This window comes from Podarcis pityusensis (assembly GCF_964106645.2).
Source record: "Podarcis pityusensis genome assembly, chromosome: 3".
Lineage (NCBI taxonomy): Eukaryota > Metazoa > Chordata > Lepidosauria > Squamata > Lacertidae > Podarcis > Podarcis pityusensis.
Genome location: NC_138026.1, coordinates 50,965,865 through 50,986,538, shown reverse-complemented (window position 1 = coordinate 50,986,538; position 20,674 = coordinate 50,965,865). Strand labels below are relative to the sequence as shown.

The window sequence follows — 20,674 nt, the reverse complement described above, 5'->3', positions numbered from 1 at the left end:
CACGAGGCAGAACAGACACTTGCACGATCTTCAAATATTATGCTGTACACATGTTTTCTGTGGGTTTTTATGAGAACAGTGTGCATCCTTGTGGAGAAAAGGTCACATATCACAGAGCTCTGATGGCACCAGACACCTCTTAGGTTGGGCGGGAGAGGGAGGGATGTTCTTTACAACTGCAGCCATCTGAAATGAAGGGTCTGACAGCACCAACTATTATGCAGCCATGAGGTTAGACTGGGAAGAGGGAACTCCATTTCTTTCCTTCCTAATACTGTTGTCTAATTAGTGATGGCAACCACCCCACTCAGCTTGATTCAGCATTAAGTCAGCAATTACAAGTGACATTAGAGAAAACTTTATTTTTAAAAAGCCCTCTACTTCCAATGTTTAGGGTGTGCATTGTGTTGCTTCTGTATCCAAAATGGCACTACCCATGCACAATAGAGAGAAAGAGATTATCAGCAGGCTGGGGTGGGGGAAGCACAACATTTTGCAGAAGGACAAAACACATGGGGGGGGGGGAGACCTCCAAAGAACATGCTCAGTGGCATGGAATGCCAACTGATGAAAAACTGGGTGTGGGAACAGTTATTCAAGACTAAATTGGATATAGGCCAGTATATGTAAGTCCCCTCATACCCCATACACCCATTTAACTTAATAGTACTTAAAATGCATACCTATGGTTGGATTGTGCCCAATCATCTGGGGAAATTAATATTAAAAACAATCCTACCATGAATGATCGATCAGATTACTCAATGCACCAGTAAGTAACTTGTGTTAACAAGACAGCCCTCCAACAATGCAGAATCTTGCACGTGCTTCAATGTGTAGACTGGTCTATTCACTTCAAGGAAGAGGATTCACTAATCTGGGAATTTCCAGGTTCAAAATGGCAGGCACATTCCAACTTCAAATGGTTAGGCACATGCAGTGCCCTCTGACATGACTTCCCCTCAAAGTGAATAGGGTATTTCCCCACATTTCCCCTGATAGGCTTAAGCTCTCGTCTCCTGCTTTCCAAATCCATGCCTTATGGAGTGAGCCACTGGAGGCTGCTGCTGTTGTGTGTGTGTCTGCCCCTGTTGTAGGTCCTGTGCCTTCCTTCAGCTGCCCTACAAAATAAACTTTCTAAACGAGTCTTGAACTCTTGTCCCAGGAGGTGTGTGTGTAATATTTGTAGGTATCCTGCCTAAAAAGCTAGGTGAGCGCTGTGGTGTGTCTTCTTGCTTCCCTTGTGCTTATAAAACTGTGATTGTGAGCAGTATAAATGAATTTGTATCTTTGCTTTGGGGCTGGCAGGAGCAAAGACTGAGTTCATGGGGATGTTGTGGTATTGTATCATTTCCATGTGTGGGGGTGTGTGGGGGTGATGTAGGGGTGTGTGTTGGGTGAGGGTCCCCATCATCATGGGTTCACTGGTTCCCTCCATGTGTAGAACATGGATTCTCAGGTATTGGCAGAATTCCCATGACTGCTGATGACATGTCTGCCAATTTTTGTATTTTCTGCTTGTGTATTTTCCTTGTCCCCTCCTGAGCACACCTTGGATATGGTAGCAATTCTACCAATGTAGCAGCGGCATATACTGTATCTGGTCCCAAAGCAATATGAGTAAAGGATTGCTCTGCCCATGTTTTCACACCTTAACATTCAATAAACATTTGCATGCATTGTAAAAGATGCACAACTTAACAATATCACAAAAGATTATGTGAAATGAATTAGATGTCAATCAGTGGAACTATTGCCTCTTGTTTATGTACAGCTTATTCCTTATTCAGTAAATGCTGGTGTACTGTAAATTTATTGTATTTTGGTAATGGTGGAGCAGGATTATATAAGTAGCAAGTAAAGACATTGCTCACATATCATTAGCACAGCTTGATGATCAAATAGCCAAAAATTGACAAAAGATTGTTGTCTATCTGATGTTATATACACTACGTAGGTACAGTGTAAGCAGTATTATTCCTTGAAACTAGTTGGCACTGCTTATACATGCTTCATCCTTTGATGACCACATGCCAGATGATGGCTTTGTTGTATGGAAAAAGCCTTCCCAGGTCAAATACAAGCAGAGGTTTCATGTCACCTCAAATGCAATACTTTCCAGTAAAAGCAGTTCACACTGCGAGTCGTCAAAAGTTGAACAATAAAGTGGTGGGAGATCATGTGGCATGCATGCCTGTGTGAAATAGCCTTTCATTTCCTCATTTTGATAATTACAGATCGCCTAACTAGGTCTTTACATCTAAATACCTGATGTTTGGCATTCTACAGTTGTTTGATACTTAAGCAATGGACTAAATTTGTATTTCAAGCATGGTGCTCTCCAAGTGAAAATTACATTGGTGCTATTTTTATGTAGTATTTCTTGGTCTATACTTATGTAAGTGGGAGGAGCGAGAGATGTAGGGATCACCTGATCCAAAAGATTTGGTCTTTACAGTCTTTGTTGCCAAATGATGTTGTGTAGCCGCTGCAGATATTAAAACTAACATATACATTCTACTCACAATATACTCATTTGCTCCAGTTTAGGGAACTGCCAACACAACCAAACTCTCACAGAGCCTGTCCTTCTACCTAACTAGTGCTAGCAGAGCAATACTTCTGCTGATTTGTTCAGCAACTTGGAGGAAGGGAAGGGGTAACTACTAGATCAGGCTTCCTCAACCTTGGCCCTCCAGATGTTTTGAGACTATATTCATACTCTCTCCCCCCACACCCAATCCATGTCTCAACAAGTGAATGGCATTGCATTAATTTATGCATTAATTTCATAATTTTCGTGGCAAAACGGTGTCACCATCCCTTAAAAATCTGCAGGAGTCTGAATGCTGCAGCTATTGAATCCAGGGTCCTCCCTGCCCCCCCCCCATTATCCATACAAGTCATAGGTTGTAGAGCTGCATATTGCCCTCTCATGTCATGTGTCTCTGCTTAATTTCATGCAGATGGCAAGGAAGTGAAAAACAGCACGAAAGAGTTGGAAGAGAGAAAATAAGCAATCCTGCCAAACTTTGGTCCCATTTACTTTTGCCTCAGTCACACTCACTACCAGTATGCAGCCTGACAAATTACCCAATGAAATGCAGCCCTCACTCAAGAGAAAAAAGTGTGTCTACTCTTGCTGTCAGAGGAACTATTTCCCATGAATATATTGCTTTCACTGGATTGGAGAAATTTCTATCAGTTCCCAGATTTTGTTAACCTTGAATTTTAGCATGTTTATGTTTTCCTCATTTTAATGTTACTGGATCAAAGTGTTCATGCAGTTTTGGGTTTTTGAGTCTCTACTGCTGCAGGATGCAAATGCCGGATGATTTGGTCTAAACTATAGGTTGTTTCTTTCTTTAAAAAGATTGCATCTGGATTAATATACTTTAAAGAATTTATGACCTAGAAAAAAAATATGGAATCTGCTTTCTAGAACTTATTAGAGATGTTTTAGATAGCTGCACTTTTTAAATTAAAAGCAGAAGTGATAATAAATAATCATTTGACTCTAGTTAAGTAGGAACTCTCCCAAGGATACTCTGAATCTAGACGTATACTGCAATACACTATGGTTTCAAAGTATTGGTTTATTTATTCATTTTGATTCAGCTGTGCAAGTCCTTCCAAGCTAAGATGTAATTCTCACCTGCTGCTTCTGGAAAAAAATGACTTATTATAAGTGAATGGGTTATATCACAATGTGGCCTAATGCACACAGCCAGCAAGCTGTGCATAAGTCACCCTGAAGAATTGGTCAGACAAAGACAGACAAAAAGAGGCACCTAGGGCCTGTGGATTGTGACAGAAATCAATTTATTATGAGCTTGCGCAGGTGTGTCAGGAAGGAAACATGGACCAAATCAAAACTAAGCCACAAAGGAGGTCAAATGGGAAAATATAGAAATTTTCTCTGATGCTACCCCTCCCCCCCCAATGAATGGAAATTAATTGGAACTCTTGAAGATTTCAATGACACTCATATAGAATCATCTCCCTGTGAGCTGCAACCATCATCTGAGAATCAGAATAACTCTTTGATCTTGCTTCCTCTCCTGAAACAATTTTATTTGATAGTCTCATATCTTACCTAAGAATAGTGATGAGGCCTTTTAAAGACTTAGAGGAATTAATATTATACACATGCTTGATTAGCTTTATCTCTACAGAAAATAAATTACTACTGAATAGAAACAAAATAAACAAAACAGTATATTTGAGAAACTTATTTTATGACATGGTTCCTCTGCATAAGTAAACTAATTTCATATGGGTGGATAAACCCAATTCATATTTTCAAGTAAATAAAGGTGAGGCATCATGAAAGGTTTTTCAGGCTCTTAGAGGCTATTAAATCAGCTCAACACACAAAATAAAAATATGTAATGAATTGTTTTATTTGTATACAAAATGTCATAATTTGTCAATACTGTGCAGCAAAATATATTATCACTCACATCCCAAAATAATCAGACAATATTTTACTTCTTCTTTCTCTCTCTTTCTTTTTGCCCTTTAAAAATGGCAATACTGTTTTGGCAGTTCAGCAGCTAAAAATAAAGTGCTATAATTACGTAGTCTTGGAATGCCTCCACTTTACAAATGTGATGCACAATCTTGTATACAACCACACTGTGGTCCCTCCCCCCCACACACAACCAAAAGCTTCAGACTTTTCACATTCTCAAGAATACACACACATAAAGTGCTACTGTTTAAACATCTCCCCCCAAAAAACAATTTCACAACATGTATCTGGTTCATACCAGGCACTGTAATTCACAAAAGTCAAAGATTGTCACTTTGTGCAAAACGACACAGAAGGAGAAGTCACTTAGACATCACTGGGGGATCTTGAACGAAAGGACACTTTTGATTGAAAGCAGCCACAAAACAGAACCCACATAGACCTCTGAATTTCTTGGTTTCTGTAGGCATAAATGATAGGATTGATCATGGAATTGTAGGTAGCAGGTAGAAGTGTGGCATAAGTGTACACAGCAGGGTAGCGGGAATCTCCAACTACGCAGTAGATAGCAAAAGGTAACCAACTGGCTCCAAAAGTCCCAAGGATTATAGCAAGTGTTGAGACTCCCTTTTTGGTTGCAACATAGTGAGATGCAGTCAGAAAATGTTGCTGGAGTGCTATCTGGTGTGCATGCCTGCAAACTATTTTGCAGATTTTAATGTACAGGTGCAGCATGAGAATAAAGATGACAAAGAAGGAGGCAGACAGCAAGGTCACATTACTTTTGGTCAAGGGTCTCACAATACTGCACGATGAATAATCTTCTAGGCAATTCCAGCCCAAGACAGGTAGAAGTCCTAAGCAGAGGGAAACCCCCCATGTGATGATCAGCATCATATGAATACAGAGAGCAGTCTTCTCAGAGTAGTAAGTCAGTGCATTGTACAGGGAAAGGTAGCGATCAACTGTGATGGCTAATAAGCTACTCACAGAGGCAGTAAAAGAGGCAACTAGGAAGCCAACTGTAATAAGGCTGATGGTTTCTGACTGGATCACATACTGGAAAACAAAATTGAGGATCAGGCCAACTCCAGCCAGTAGGTCTGCTGTGGCCAAGCTCCCAATCAGCACAAACATTGGGGTTCTTAGGTTGGGAGTGTAGAATATAATGGCCACAACGATCGCATTTTCACAGGCAATGATGGTCCCAGAAATGCAGAGCATAATATCCCAAGGGTTGATGGTAAAGATGGGGAGCTTGGAAGAGAGCTCCAGAGAAGAATTCTGGTTGCTGGCTTGGATCCAGGGCACAGGGCTCCTGGTTTCATTCAAGGCAATGCTTTCATTCATCTCTGCCACAGCTAGGTATGCCACCTGCAAGGAGAAGAAGGAGGAGGAAAGGAAGGAAGAAAAGGGGTGTTAAAATAATGCCTTTGCTAAAACAAAAAAAACAAGAGAGAAGAAAACACAGAATAATAGCTAAGTTAAAAGGACAAAATAATAGAAGGCAGAAATCTAACACGAAAGTGAAGGAAACATGTCTAGTCTAAGGCACAAGGAAGTGGGGATCAGCATCCATAAGCGGGAAAGAAGCAACACAAACCCATAGAGCCTGGTCAATAGCTGGTGCGTTCAGAGAGCCGCGTTTGCAAAAGCCGACGGGCGCTCTCCTTGGTGCTGAAACTAAAGTTTTCCCTCCCTCTTTGGGAGCGGATCCCAAGGCAGGAGAGCCTTGTTCGCGAAAGCAGGCGACTGGCTCAACCGCATCTCGCCATCGCAGCCTATTAAGATCCCGCTGGTTTGGCTTTAGCTACGCGCTGCGCTCTCTCTTTGTCCTGCGATTCTCCCGCCACACACACACACAAACACCCCCCCCCCCGCAGCACCCGCTCTTACTCTGCTTCAAGGCTGAGAGATGCTTCTCATGGATGCTGCTTCTGCCGCTGCTCGCCGCCGTCTGCCCCGTGGCGTGGCTGGAGCCGCGTCCCTTCTTTGCCTTTGGCGGGCAGGAGCCGAGGAGGCGGGAGCAGGCGGCTGCCACCTTGCGCGTCTCCGTCCCGAGTGTGAGCCAGAAAGAGCGGGAGCGCTCTCAGGCGGCTCCGAGTCTGACGTAGAAATGACAGAGGCGAGGGCAGGGCCATCAGCCGCCCAAGCGCGCACATGGAGCGCTGGCCCCGGACGAGCCCCCGCCCGCCGAGGGAGGGGGAAAAGCGCGCGCAATTAAACTCGAGGGATGAAAGAGCAACGCGGCTGCGGGGAGGAGGAAGGCACCGCCGAGCAGAGACGCTGAGCGTCTGAGGAGGGCGGAGAAGCGTCCCCGAAAGCAGCGGGGCGGGGGGCGAGCAGATACTCCAGTCGGGAGCGGGAAGGAAGGGGAACAGCAGCGCCGACGGGCACGTGGACTGGGCAGCAGAGGGGAAGAAGAAGGCGGGAAACGTTGCTGTGGGGGGAGGGCAGGGGGCCGGCAGGGCTGAGGGGGAGGAGAGGAGAAAAGGGGCTCGTGGGTGGCGAAGACAAGAAGCGCTCAGCTGCAAGCGCCCTCCCGCCCTGCTGCCTCAACCCCGAAAGAGGCCGTCCGCTCTGGTTCCTGACCAGACAACGCGGTAGGTGAGATTCCCCCGCAAGGCGAGGCGCTTCCCACGCCAGTGCGGTCGTGGGGGAGCTGCCGCTCATCTTGGCCCCCTGGAGTGTGAGACACGTGTTTGCAAACACGTGCTGTTGCATCCACACTTTTACATGGAAGGGGCTGCACTCCCTCTGAAGGAACAAGTTAGTAAGTCTAGGAGTGCGACTGGATTTGCTCTGTCGCAGCTGGCCCAAAAAGACTCCTCAGCTAGGGGTGCTTAACCCCCATTTCCGGCTGCTCACTGGTTGCCCTTGTTTTTGTTTTTTTTTACCCTGATAACCTGCCCTCAATAATCCATGCTCTAGTCTAGTGACTTTCCATTTGGACGACTGCAATGTGCTTAACATGGGGCTACCCTTAAAAGTCAGTATGGAAGCTAACACAAAAATATATCATGGAATTGTGTGTAATACTCAGTCTGAGCCTCAGTTTCCCCATCAGCATAGTGGAAACAATAGTAACTTTTCTCAGACTGCTATGGGAGGGATGGCAAAAGAGTTCACCGTGTTTGTTGCAAAGTGAATGCACTACATTAAATTTTAAGAAGAAATAGTAGTAGTAGCAGTTAGCAATTATTATAGGACTCAGTGGGATATACTAAGCAAGTGCTACCATGCAGCCCAATTCTGTGCAGAAAGAAAGGCTTTGCCAATTTCTGTGGGACCTACCCTAAAATAACTGCATAAGGTCTCAGTCTGAATAACTTAGGCTGTGTACACAATATGACATCTGAAGCATGTTGTTTCCCTCAAGGAATTCTGATCACTGTTGTTTTAAAGGGTTGTTGAGAATTGTAACTCTGTGAGGAGTAAACTACAGTGCCAGTGGCACAGCTAGCTACTTGGGATGTAAGCCCCATGCTGCCATTTCGGGCAATGTGGAGCCTGCAGGTGCCGGAGCCACCGTGTCACTCTCAGGAGAGAAGCGAGGCTTGGGCACAGTAAGTGCGCCCTGCCCCCGTGCTATGCCTCTGTGCAGTGCCCAGAATTTTTTGAGGAACAGAATGTGCTTCAGATGTGCTTTAAAGGTTTCGTATGTAAGCAGCCTTAGTGACTAAAGATCCGAATGCTCTAATGCAACCTTCTTAAAAACTGCACTGAGAACAAAAAAGACTGAGGAGAAGATAAGGTATTAGAAAACAGGTTGAGAAAGTTGCCTTATGTCAAAACTGGAAGGAGATGTAGCACAGTGAACGTTCTTTTCCCACTACCACTGCCCACCTATTTCACCAAACAAAAACAAAACTATAGTCTTTGTCAAGACAAAGAGGATAATTAGCACCTGCTAATGATATACACTAAAGGAAGTTTCCTTATACTGTACCAAATCAGATCACCGGTCAATCTAGCTCACTCTTGTCTGCACTGACTGACAGCAACTCTCCACTGTTTCAGGCAGGGTTCTCTCACAGACCTACCTGGAGATGCTGAAAATTAAACCTGCACCTTTCTGCATGCAAAGCATTTGCTACAGCACTAAGCCATGATCCTTCCCATACCATTGGAATAATATTTGAAGCTTTGGACCATGTGGGGAAAATCCATACTGCAGCTCAACCCCAGGCTGGCATTGCCTTTTAGGAAACTGGACTAATGCTAATTGAAGGAGAAGCCTATGTATGGCCCTAGAGCTTCTCATATTGCCCTGTTGAGGTAGGAAGGAATGGCACTTCAGCGACTGCCAGGCCAGCAGTACAAAGTGAGAACCCAGCCTAAGGAGAGAAAAAAGACACCTGCAAAGTGGTAAGGAAAGCCACTTTCCCTATTTCTTCTTTAGGTTTTTTTTTATACATGTAGGTGGAACATTTTGCTGCTGTCAGTCTGAGTTTGATTCATAAGTATCTCAGTGTTCCCTGAATTTAATTTAATTTTTTTACCACAGCCTGAGTCCTGTAAACACCAGTTTAGAAGATATACTAGCAGTTCGGCAACAGAACACATGATACTTCTCTAGATGAATACATGTTAATCACAATGTAGGAAGTAGTTTGGGACGCGGGTGGCACTGTGGCCTAGGACTTGCCGATCAGAAAGTCGGTGGTTCGAATCCCCGCAACGGGGTGAGCCCCCGTTGCTCGGTCCCTGCTCCTGCCAACCTAGCAGTTCGAAAGCACATCAAGTGCAAGTAGATAAATAGGTACCTCCGGCAGGAAGGTAAATGGCATTTCCGTGTGCTGCTCTGGTTCGCCAGAAGTGGCTTAGTCATGCTGGCCACAAGACCCGGAAGCTGTACGCTGGCTCCCTCGGCCAATAAAGCGAGATGAGCGCCACAACCCCAGAGTCGGTCATGACTGGACCTAATGGTCAGGGGTCCTTTACCTTTAGGAAGTAGTTATTCAAGCAAAATAATTTTTTTCATACTATTTTAATAATCTGTACACACTCATCAGACAACACAAGAATCAATTTTATGTTGCAGTGGGTGTTGATTGCTACAACAGGTTTCTTAAATAGGCCATAATGGCCAGTCATGGCTAGTACTATTGATAGTATCTCATTCACCCAGGGTGAGACTCACAGAAAAACAAATTTCCCTGTAGCCCGTGAAGTGGGATAGAAGTGTAGGTTTTTGCAGAAGACTAAAAAGAAGGAGCCTTTATGGGGGCTCTAATGCTCTTTTCTCTGAGGGAAACTTGCACTCTTTATAGTTTCACACAGGTATTGCTGTATGCTTGATTAATCCCACACACACACTGTACATTTGTAAAGATATAGAACATCATAAGATACACACAAGTGCTTTCTCCTCACAAAGAAAGTGACCCCGTAGAAGGCCTTTGGGATTCCCTATTACTGAGAAGAGTGAGGAACTATACAGTAAAACATCTATTAAATCTTTGGAAACCCTTGATACAAGAGTCATGGGCTGCAGTCCTATACACACTTACCTAGCAGTAAACCCCATGGAACTCAATGGGACTTAGTCCTGGGGTACAGAATTGTACTGTTAGGGAATGCTTTCATTACCCGTTTCATTGTAAAATAAAAGGGGCAATAAATCCTTCAGGTTTGCAAATATATATTTATTGGGCTCAGTGTATTTCGAATATCTTCTTCAGATGCATGATCAGTTTGAGACAGTTTTTTTGGGGGAAATATGCACAGAGGCTGAAGTCTCAAGTTCATCCTAAGCATGCTCCTGAAAAAAAAAAAATTCAAAGCACACTGCACCGGGGGGGGGGGGGGGGGCTTCCTCTCTTCCTGTCTTCAAGTTTGGTGTCCTCCTGATATTCTTTATTTGAAAACACCATTTCTTCAACATCATTCACTATGCTGTACTCAGATAGTATGACGTTCAAAACTAACTGGAATAATGCAGCTGCTGCTACTACATATGATCAAGATTTAAAACCACACGTAGCTACGAAATCAATGCCTTAAAGACACATTCCAGCTTTGATTATCTCCCGTTTGGAAGAGGATAATTAGATAACAGCAATTAAAGTGAAAATCTTTGCACTTCTTGATGATTCCCCATGAGAAACTTATGAAACAACCTTCATTCTTCAAAGGCAGAAGAGATCCCAACTCCAGCTGTCATTAGTAATATTACATTATTAACATCTTCACAACGTTTGGTAAGAATCTAATGGTTGTGATTGAAATAACTGACGGATGTTATACGTTATATGGCATAAAGAATCGGTCCACAATCAACTGACATTTTTATCTTTTATCCCACTTTATATCTTATTCAGCTAACTATTCCTGCTAGTGGAAGCTGGAACAAGGACTTCCACTAAGACATCAAGGCTTTCCACACCTCTCCTCTCCTCTCCCCATGCACCCCCTGAAATTGGCTTGGGATTGTGTATGCATGTTGAGGATCATTCTGTCCTGCAAGCTGAAAAGCTTGCACAGATGGAATGACTGCCACAGCACAACATTGAATTCCTACCTCCATTTTGGAATGAATACCCAATGCAAATTATTCATGCCTCTTATCAAGGTGTGTGTACAAGAGAACTCCAGAGGATATATTCCTGAAAAATAATTAGGGTCTCCTGCAAATACCATCTTATCAGGAGGTAAGAAATGCACAATGTAGGAATTGGGCCTGTAGTGCTGTGGCACCTACCATTCGGAATTCCCTGCTGTTGTATATTAGACTGCTGCTCTCTTTTGTCTTTTTGGCACCTACTAAATACCTTTCTCCCCCCCCCCAAGCCTTTTAAATATGTTTTTACTGTTTTATCACTTTTTTTGCTGCCCTGGGCTCCTTTGGAAGGAAGAGTGGGATAGAAATTTAATAGATAGGTAGGTAAGTAGGTAGATAGGTAGATGATAGATAGATAGATAGATAGATAGATAGATAGATGATAGATATTTCATGCTGACGTTTCCGTAGCCGAGTGCAACGTTTGAAATCCGGGCAAAATTATACGTTATGACATGAGGATGCCTCCAAAAATTGCACCCTTGTGCTGGATTATCCTTTCCCCCTATATTAACAAGTAGCAAGACATTTACCTGGGTTGTGATGTCAACTTTTGCATTTCTCCATTCTTTTCAGCTGCAGTCAGTGTTGTGCTGTGGGTGGTAGCACATTCAATACTGTGATGTCACATGAGTAAGTGTTGCTTTGCATTAGGAAAGAAATCAACTGGAGGTTTCTGTTTCCAGTGACAGCCTTGTATGACCTGTAACATGTAGTTCCTTCCTGAGTCGCCTCCATTTAAAACTGTTACTCCTTGTTCTTTCCTCTGTTAACAGAAAACAAATTAGCGTCATCTTTATAATAGCATCTTACAGGTGTTAGAATGTACCTCCTTGTCCCTATAAAAGACACAGCTCTTTTTCAGGCTTTCAAAACACTTCTTGTATTAAAGACTTTTCAGTCTGTCACACTTCCCTGAATCTTTTCCAGATTTTCTATGGCTTTTCTTTAAAAGGTGCAGTAACCCAAGAAAGCTAAGAGTAGATCAGTCAGGACTACAGCATTTGCATCCTGAAGTTTGAATATCATGTTCTAATGTATCGTGAAATGGTTTTTGGGGTGGGGGTGGGGTCACCACCTCTCTTCCTTTCATCTCTGTTCCATTTGCATCTTAAATATACACAGGATTTAAGTCAAATATAGTCAAATATATATTCAGCTGAACAAATCTGAAAGACTTGTGGTGCTATCTTAGATATCTCTACTCAGAATAAGCCCCGCTGAGTTCAACAGGACCTCCTGCAAGGTAAGTGTGTGTAGATTTGCAGCCTATATTGAGAGTACCATATGCCCCAGAGGTTCACTTAGCCTATTCTAGAACCTGGGACTATTGCTGTTGCAGCATCTACTATCTGTAATCAATTACAAGCCAAAATCAAATATGATGATGCTTAGTTGCCTACTAAAGAAGCTTTTGTTTAGGAAGGCTTTCCCTAAGTGTAACCCAGTCATTTATAGAAGATCAGTTTTATCTTTGATGATGTGCTTTTGTTTGTATGGATGGTTTTATTGTTTTAGAGTTTATCAGTTTGATTGCATTGTTCTTAGACCTTGTGTTTCTTTTTTCTTTATTTTCTTTTTTTGTGTTTCTGAGTTTTATTCTGTGTTTACTCTGTACACTGCTTCAGAGGCTTAATGCCATGAAGTGGTCTATGGATTTTAAAAATAAATTATAAATAATAATCTTTTAAATCTCTGTCATATTTTCTATCGTAAGAAGTACTAGGAATTCTTTGAGCTTTGATTAATGACCTACTTCCATAATGCTAACAGGCCTAGAAGCCAGTCTAACAATTCTCCTGATAAATCATCAAATAGAGTTTATCATTGTAGTTAAAAGGGTTTACACTTGCACTCTTTGCAATTTTCAGAGCACAGTTAACAAACATTATAGCAGTGACAGAGAAAATAGTGCTTTCAGGGATGAAGTAATATTTTTTCCAGACCTATTTATATATTTATATATTCATATACTGCCTTTCATTCTAAAATATGAGACCTTGAAAATGCCTAACACCCCCATTGAAACAACTAATTAAGAAGAAAGTTAGTATAGAAGCAATATATAATTGCATAATAATTATGCCGTCATATCACTTTTTTGAAGCCTATTTTCTGCCATTGTCTCTGCTGCTCTTTTGGTAACAATGCTCTTTTTTGTATTTAAATGACTGCATCCTGTTCTTTCTGCTTTAATTACATGAGCTATCCCAGTCAACGAGCTAGAGCTGGCTACATTGCAGTGTCACTGAGGTCAAGCAAAGTCCATGGAAGATGAGGAGAATGCTTCTTCCATCTGTCAAATAGATTGTCCTAACCAATTAGGGATTATGAGAGGCTGTCACAATTAGGGATTAATTGATGATGTCAGAATGGAATGATGTCACAATGTAGCCAATCAGATTTAATGTGCTGATGCTATTGAAGACAAACAAAGCAAATTCAGGAAGCATCACTCTCACTTTCAATGCAAACCCTGAGGAATTACCAGGGTCCAAGTGTCACTCATCTACTTCTCATTGTAGTTATAAAATTCTCCCCCAAAGCCTTCCCCTCTTCAAATATCTGTGCTCCGTGTAGAGATATGGCAGCAGGCTAAGAGTGGCACATGACCCTGAGGGTGGAGGGTTATAATCCTGTTTCCTACTAATTATATCAAACTCCTTCACAAGTATAATGCATAAAGGGGACTAGATTCTGCAGATTTTCCATTATGCTTGGCTTCATAAACTTTTATGTTTCTGTAGACTATATACACACAGTGAAATTGGTTTGATAAAGCTTTTAAAAATAAAATAAAACAAAAGTGTGTGCCGAGATTCCAAAATAATTACGGTACATATCTGCATGCCTAAAGATCTTGAAGAAGTAACTGAAAACTGTAGTGAAAACTTTTCATAATTTAACTTTCCCACAGAAACTTAGAATAAATTCTCAAGAGGATGAGGCAGAGTAGAAAACTTTGTACTCGGCAAGTAAGGAATGTGTTTCAATAGTTTGGAGCAAATGGTAAACAGGAGGCTGAATGGTGGTTAGAGGGTTAAAAGAGACCAAGTGTTAGAAAGGACAAGGGGAGGGTTTGCTGATAGTGGCAAACAGTGGTGAGTTTGAGTGTAATGCAGTAAGAGAGGAGGTGGGAACTGAGTTAGAGGTTGATGATGTGGTCAAAGAAGAAAACAATGCCAACAGAGACAGAAAGCAGGACTTGGGCAAGGGATAAGATCAACAGGTGTTAGATCGAAATCAGTGGGGTTTCAAAATGCTTACCTCTGGGCAAACTAGAGGGAACTCCATAAGGGAGATGGAAAGTACAAATAGTGATAAGAACTGTGTTAAAGATTTTTATGTTAACTTTTCAACAGCCTATCCAACTTAAATATAGTATTTTATTACAGGGAGGGCATTTTTTAATGTCATTTTTTCTGACATTTAATTAAAACATTTTTTTAAAACTTCAAGCCTGCAGTTATTAAATTTATTAATCACCCTGCTTAATTGGTGTTTTCCTTCCCAATCACAAGATAATGCTTCTTTCCTCCACTGTATTGATCTGCACTGAAGAATTTAGCATTCTAGTGTGTTTTTTTAAAAAAAAACCAAGCCGTGAAATTGTTTGATAATTGGTGCTTTGTTATGAGGTTCTGCATTAAACTTGAACAAGGCTCTGTATTTTGAATTGGCAATGCCATTGAGAGGATCTGTCTTAAAGAAGCACTCTGCCCATCTCTATTCTCATTAGCATGCTTGTCAAGAAACACCAGCATCATAAAATACATACAAAAGTTTAAAAAAAGAAAAATATGAATACTGAAGCAATTTCATCAGCTTAAAAGCGACTTTGTTAAAGTTGTCATTGGTTTATATCCAGTGTTGCCTTTCTGCTAATGAAGGTGTACCTTCCATTCATCAAAGGGACTTTGATCCAATGTACAGTAGGTTCCCACCGTTGGAAGAGTGGGAGACAGGTTTCACTCATTCCCCCCTTTTCCCTACAGCATCTTGTGGTACTGTACACCACGTTCTTAAAAGCATCATCAGGGGGAACCAACTAAAATGGTCTCCTGTTCCATCAGCAAGAGCATTCTGTGAGCAGAACTTATATGATCACTGGATCCCACAAAAAAGTGCTGTTGCTACCAGGGCCGACTTAAGCATATGCAACGCCTGGGTACAAAGATCTGCCTCTGGTGCCCCCCCCCCCCAGGTTGCCCAAAGTTGTTGATCTTTTTTAGGAAAGATGCCATGCTTATTTCTGCTCAGGAAAAGATAACAGGAAACAGGTGCCTGGGGCTGCAAAGAGGAAGGACCATGTGGGGGGAGTGGGATTTAAATCCACACTCACATGCTTTAACCCCCCCCCCCGTAAACGTTGCTAATAGAATCCCCTAGCATTGCAGTGGGTTGGACTAGATAACCCTTTGGACCCCTTCCAACTCTACAATTCTATGATCGAAGTCAGACATCTATGATTCTATGCTTCCCCTGCAGCTGCTTCAAAGTTGTTGTTTTTTAAAAAAGTCGGGAGATGCCATCGCACCTATTCCGGTCTGCTTTCCTGGCTGCCTTCACTGCCTCCCACTGTGAGAAAGGGGCCACCTCTTCTCCAGGAACCCCCCCTCCCCCAACAGGCGGGGGCAACATGTTTTGGCGTGTCCCTCATCCTTCTCCCCCACCCCTGTCTCGCCTTCCGGGTTCCCTCACTCCTTCCCCCAGCCGTTTCTGCAGTGAGTGCTTGTGGGGCTTTCTGCCATTCCTTGGAAGAGCAATCACCCCACGGCAAGGGAGAGGGGCAGTGGGAGCATGTGTATACGTTGTCGTCAGGTGGAAGGGAAGCGGTCTCACAGCCTTTAAATAGCATTGCTTGTCATCTGAGCATGCTCCTGTGTGGGCAGGTGAAGGGTGTGTGTGTGTGTGTGTGTGTGTGTGTGTATATATACACACACACACATACATATACAGGGAGCGTGGGGAGATCCAGCCAGGCACAGAAGCAGGTATGCAGCTTCCCTCCCAGGCCACCTTGGGAGGAAAGTGATCCCTGCAGAGGCTTGGGAGGGAAGCTGCACTCCCGCCAGCCATATGGTTGGCGGGGAGCAGTTGGCGGGCATGCAGGGAAAGGGGAAGAAGCGCAGCTCCCCCACTCACTGGGGCGCCCATGAGAAGCCGGTGCCCTGGCGCAACATACCACTAAGCCCTATAGGAAAGATGGCTCTGGTTGCTACAATAACTTATAAGATCTTTACAGCTGCCCTTCATGCAAAGCTTCAGCTCATGCTGACCACATAGTAAAGACCTATGTGGCTTCATTAGTCCCACTCAGCCCCCACCCATGTGGTGTTCCATTATGGAACATTTATTTACTTATTTGCAGTATTAATATGCTGCCCAGTAACTAAGGTGGTTTACAGTGAACTTAAAAAAGAGTTGTATACAAAAATAAAACCATAAAATCTATTATAGTAAGAGAAGATAACAATTCTAAGACAAAGTTCACAGCAACAACAAAGATTCAGAGTTGGGATGGAAAGATCTGTCAAGTTCATTTCTACCAATTTCTCATTTTCCCACATTGTAGGCACCAGGCAGACATATATGGGGAGGACATTTCATACCTGGGGTGCCACTCACCTGAGAAGGCCCTCTCATCAGTAGCCACTCACTGCAGCTTCCATACATCTGCACCTGATGGGTATTGCACTATAACATTTGCCATGGCTGCAGTGGAGTGTTTATTAAAGTAAAGAGGTAAAGTGTGAAAGGCACATAAATGACATATGGATTTGCAGCCAATCAACACTCTAGTGCACCCCTCTCTGTGTTAGGAATGCACACCATCCCTTCACACTTAGCTGTGTAACAGCAGTGTGTCTGTAGCAAACATAGCCGCTATATAAAGCATGAAGCAGCTTTTTGAGGTTGCCTTTTTTGAAGCCAATGTAAGCAATAAGATGGGTGCTTTCCCTCAATATTCTATTCTCATTTTTAGGCAGATCCTGTGTGTGTGTGTGTGTGTGTGTGTGTGTGTGTGTGTGTATCTGCATAGAGTTACATCCACACAGTTGGTACATTTTGCTGGTGCACTTCAGGGTATTTTGAACTCTGATGTTTTATCTAGATACCATGGTCAAACTGTGTCTAAGGTTGAGCATCACCAAAAACACACCAAATGTCTTTCATCTCTATAATGCAAAGGCACCTTAGGAATGATGTTTACACTTTAATGCAAGTAAACTGAAACATGGACCTTACATTTTATGTCTCAGAACGAGAGCCATTTCATTAAATGAGTTGTTGGGAGTGAATTCTATAAACAATTTGCCCAGCAAAGGTACGCTTACTGTCCTCATGCTGTTCAGCAGCGAAATGTACCGTTCCTTTACAAGGCCACACAAAGACAAGGCCACTGAACTGCGAACTGAATCAAGCAGGGTGTCCATGACAACACATTCAGCAGATATGCTAAAGCACAGGCCAGGGTTCACATCACATGCGTACCAGCACGTTGTAATTAAATTTGACTGTGCACAGAAGACTGCGGAGAACTACACGCAAGTTTCCAAATATTATGTCTGAGTTCAGAATTTTTCCCTTGCTCCAGATCTTGAGGTTAGTAGAGACTGCCAGTCTTAACTCCGCAACACAAATCATTAGCATGAACTTGCTACAAGACAAAACAGACAGAAGCTTTTTGCTTCACTGTCAAGAGCTACATGATTGCAGCTGTTGGGGCTGACCTGGAATGCAATTCTGGTCAGATTTATTAGTAATCCTGTCTTCTTGCCCACATCCATTCCTTTCTTAAAGCTCAGTAGTGAGTTTGACTCACTCGCTGCTGCTGAGTCATCTTGCAGCTACCTGCTTTCTAGTAGCCACTGCAGAAAGCATGAAGATTCTTTTATGCTTCTGCTCTCCCATGGCGGTAATACTGCAAGAAGGGCAATGTAGGCTAAGTAGGGTGGGGGTGTGGATAGTGTATGAGCAATCCTGCCTAAAAGTGGAAGGTTGAGGGCTTCATTCCTTTTAAAATTATATCGTAAATGAGTACAAAACAGCCATTTAAACAGCAACCAAAATCAAAACCAACTTGAGATTACAAGTAGGTAAACAGTAAAGGACCCCTGGACGATTAAGCCCAGTCAAAGGCAACTATGGGGTGCGGTGCTCATCTCGTTTTCAGGCCGAGGGAGCTGGCATTTGTCCAAAGACAGCTTTTTGGGTCAACATGACTAAACTGCTTCTGGCACAACAGGACACTATGACAAATGTTGGAGCGCACAGAAACACCTTTTACCTTCCCGCTGCAGCGGTACCTATTTATCTACTTGCACTGGTATGCTTTGGAACTGCTAGGTTGGCAGAAGCTGGAACAGGGAACGGGAGTTCACCCCACCGTGCAAATTTGAACCGCTGATCGGCAAGCCCAAGAGGCTCAGTGGTTCAGACTATGGTAGCCAGATCCATTCCACATCTACAATTGCCTTTCCATCCCCACCTCACCCCTATTCACGGAAGGAAAGTAGGAGACACAGTAAATGAATGATGGGCCACAACACCGTTAATATACATGCTTGCTCAGAAACATTATAAACTATTCACAACCATCCTCTTCTAATTTGTTACCAAGGTGACAACAGAAAACTATAACTGCTTGCTGCTGCTCACCTAGTACAGGTGTTCCCATTCCAGTCTGGCTTCAGGCTTGGCCATGGCACTGAAACTGCCTTGGTTGCCCTTGTTGATGACATTTTATCAGGAGAGAGATGAGTATGTAACCCTGCTCGTTCTCTTTGATCTCTGCTTATACTGTTCAGGCTACATTATTAGATTCACACACATGGGATCAGGAGGGGTGACTGGCTGAAACTTCCAATTAGGTGCCTGGGAGTTTGGCTATCAGTCTTCTGACTCCCAAATAAATAAGCAGCAAGTCAGCAGAACTCCCATAAGGTCCTTGAACTAGGTGACGACTAAGTGGATGGTGGCAAGAAGAGAACAATGCCTGCAGTAGACCAATTGCTTTGTTTGGTTTGCACTGGAAAGGGACCTCACCATTTGTGACAGGGAATTGCAAATTTTTAGAACTTGTGCTGTTTGACGGTAATAGGGATGAGGCTGCAGCAGAGGTTTGCTCTAGTTGTCACTGCCTTTTCCAAAGCCAGGAGTCATTGCTTCTCTTGGAACTTGATGGTGCATGAGATCAAAGGAAGTCTTCTACCTTCCCCATTCTACATTTTATAACAGCAGCCATGGCCCCCCCTCAGTCACAGCCTCCACCAGACTAGGTGAATGCACAGGCATTATCCATGATAGCTAATGAATCCTCCAAGTTTTTATACGGTATACCTCTAAATACCAGTAGTTGTGGAGGAAGTGGGAGTTTTGTTGCTTTCTAGTTTTGCAGTGGCATTTGGCTGACAGAAATTGGATGCTGACCCAGATGGGCCATTGGTGTGATCCAGCATAGCTCTTATGTTCTTTTTATAGCCCTTCGCCAGCCCTTACTCCAGTAGGACAGCTTATCACTACCTGGCAGATTCTCATAATACTTTTGTAGGTCAGTTAGCCACAGACCTGGAAAGCAGCCAGGAGTGATACTTCTGGAAGTGAAACAAGGCAAACAAGAAATGTGCACATTCAAGATGCTTGAAGAAGAAGCATTAATATTCAGATTGCTGCATAGCAATGGTGAGAACTGTCCAGTATGGCCAATGGTCAAGCATGGTGAGAGTGTTGCAGTCTTTTTAATGTGAGCTATATGCAAGTATTTACAAAAGCAGTTCATACAGAGTACCTGCACCTTAGGGCAAACGAATACTCTCCACCACAGCACCACCACACCACACCACAACCACCATTACTGTTGAACAGGCTTTCCTTTTAAAACAGGTGATAGCCAATCACATTCCTGCTGAGTCACTCTGACCCAGCACTTCACAGAGTATTGCATCAGCCTGTTGAAGCCTGCAGACTTACTCATCATCCTGCGAATCCCAATAGACAGCTATAGTCCAGCAACATCTTGAGGGTCAATGTTTTCCACCCCTCCTTTACAGAACCTCAGTTCTGTGCATCATGTATTAATTGCCTAACATGGGGCAGTCCTTAGGTAATTTACAATATATAATTGTTAAAAACATTATGGAGGCAGCAAAGGGGAAAATTCAAATTTGTGTGACAGAGAGGTACTGAGACAAGAGTTATGTACAACTGAGCAGCTGGCTTATTCATTAAAAGCAATTTTGACATTCTGGCTGTGCCCTTGCTAATTTAATTTGTTTAGACAACTAAGTGAAAAATAATTAGGTTTGGCAGTGTCAGAAAAGTTCTCACATAGTGCTTAATAGGCTGATCTTACACATTTTTTGGGGTGTCATTATAATAAGTAGGGGAGAAGGATGCTGTAACTCAGGAGCAGTTAACCCATGCCATGTCCTTCCAGCTATTGTTAGACTCTGTTGCCCGTCATCATCAGCTAGCATGACCAAAAACCAGGGGTGATGTTACCAGGAGGAACAGAGGTTCGTTACCCTTACTTTAAAAGGTCAAATGAAGGAAAAACAGGCATAACTCGTCAGCAGGACAATTACAGCATACAAATCTCCATCCTAAAAACTCACTGCCAAAAATACTAAAGGTAG

The 20,674-nt window shown here is 42.9% G+C and overlaps 1 protein-coding gene across 6 annotated transcripts in view; it reads right to left on the bottom strand.

Annotated features, from left to right (window-relative positions):
• Window positions 1–20,674, bottom strand: part of GPR6 (G protein-coupled receptor 6) — a 78,485-nt gene that overhangs the window by 33,283 nt on the left and 24,528 nt on the right. For 2 of the 6 annotated variants that reach the window (XM_081000431.1, XM_081000432.1), the window contains exons 2-3: window positions 11,570–11,802; window positions 4,380–5,848 (exon numbers count right to left, since the gene is read on the bottom strand). In XM_081000431.1, coding sequence (XP_080856557.1) covers window positions 4,841–5,824 — 984 coding nt within the window. In that variant the 5' untranslated portion in view covers window positions 5,825–5,848; window positions 11,570–11,802 and the 3' untranslated portion in view covers window positions 4,380–4,840. The other 4 variants (XM_081000433.1, XM_081000430.1, XM_081000434.1 and 1 more) reach the window with 4 other exon arrangements.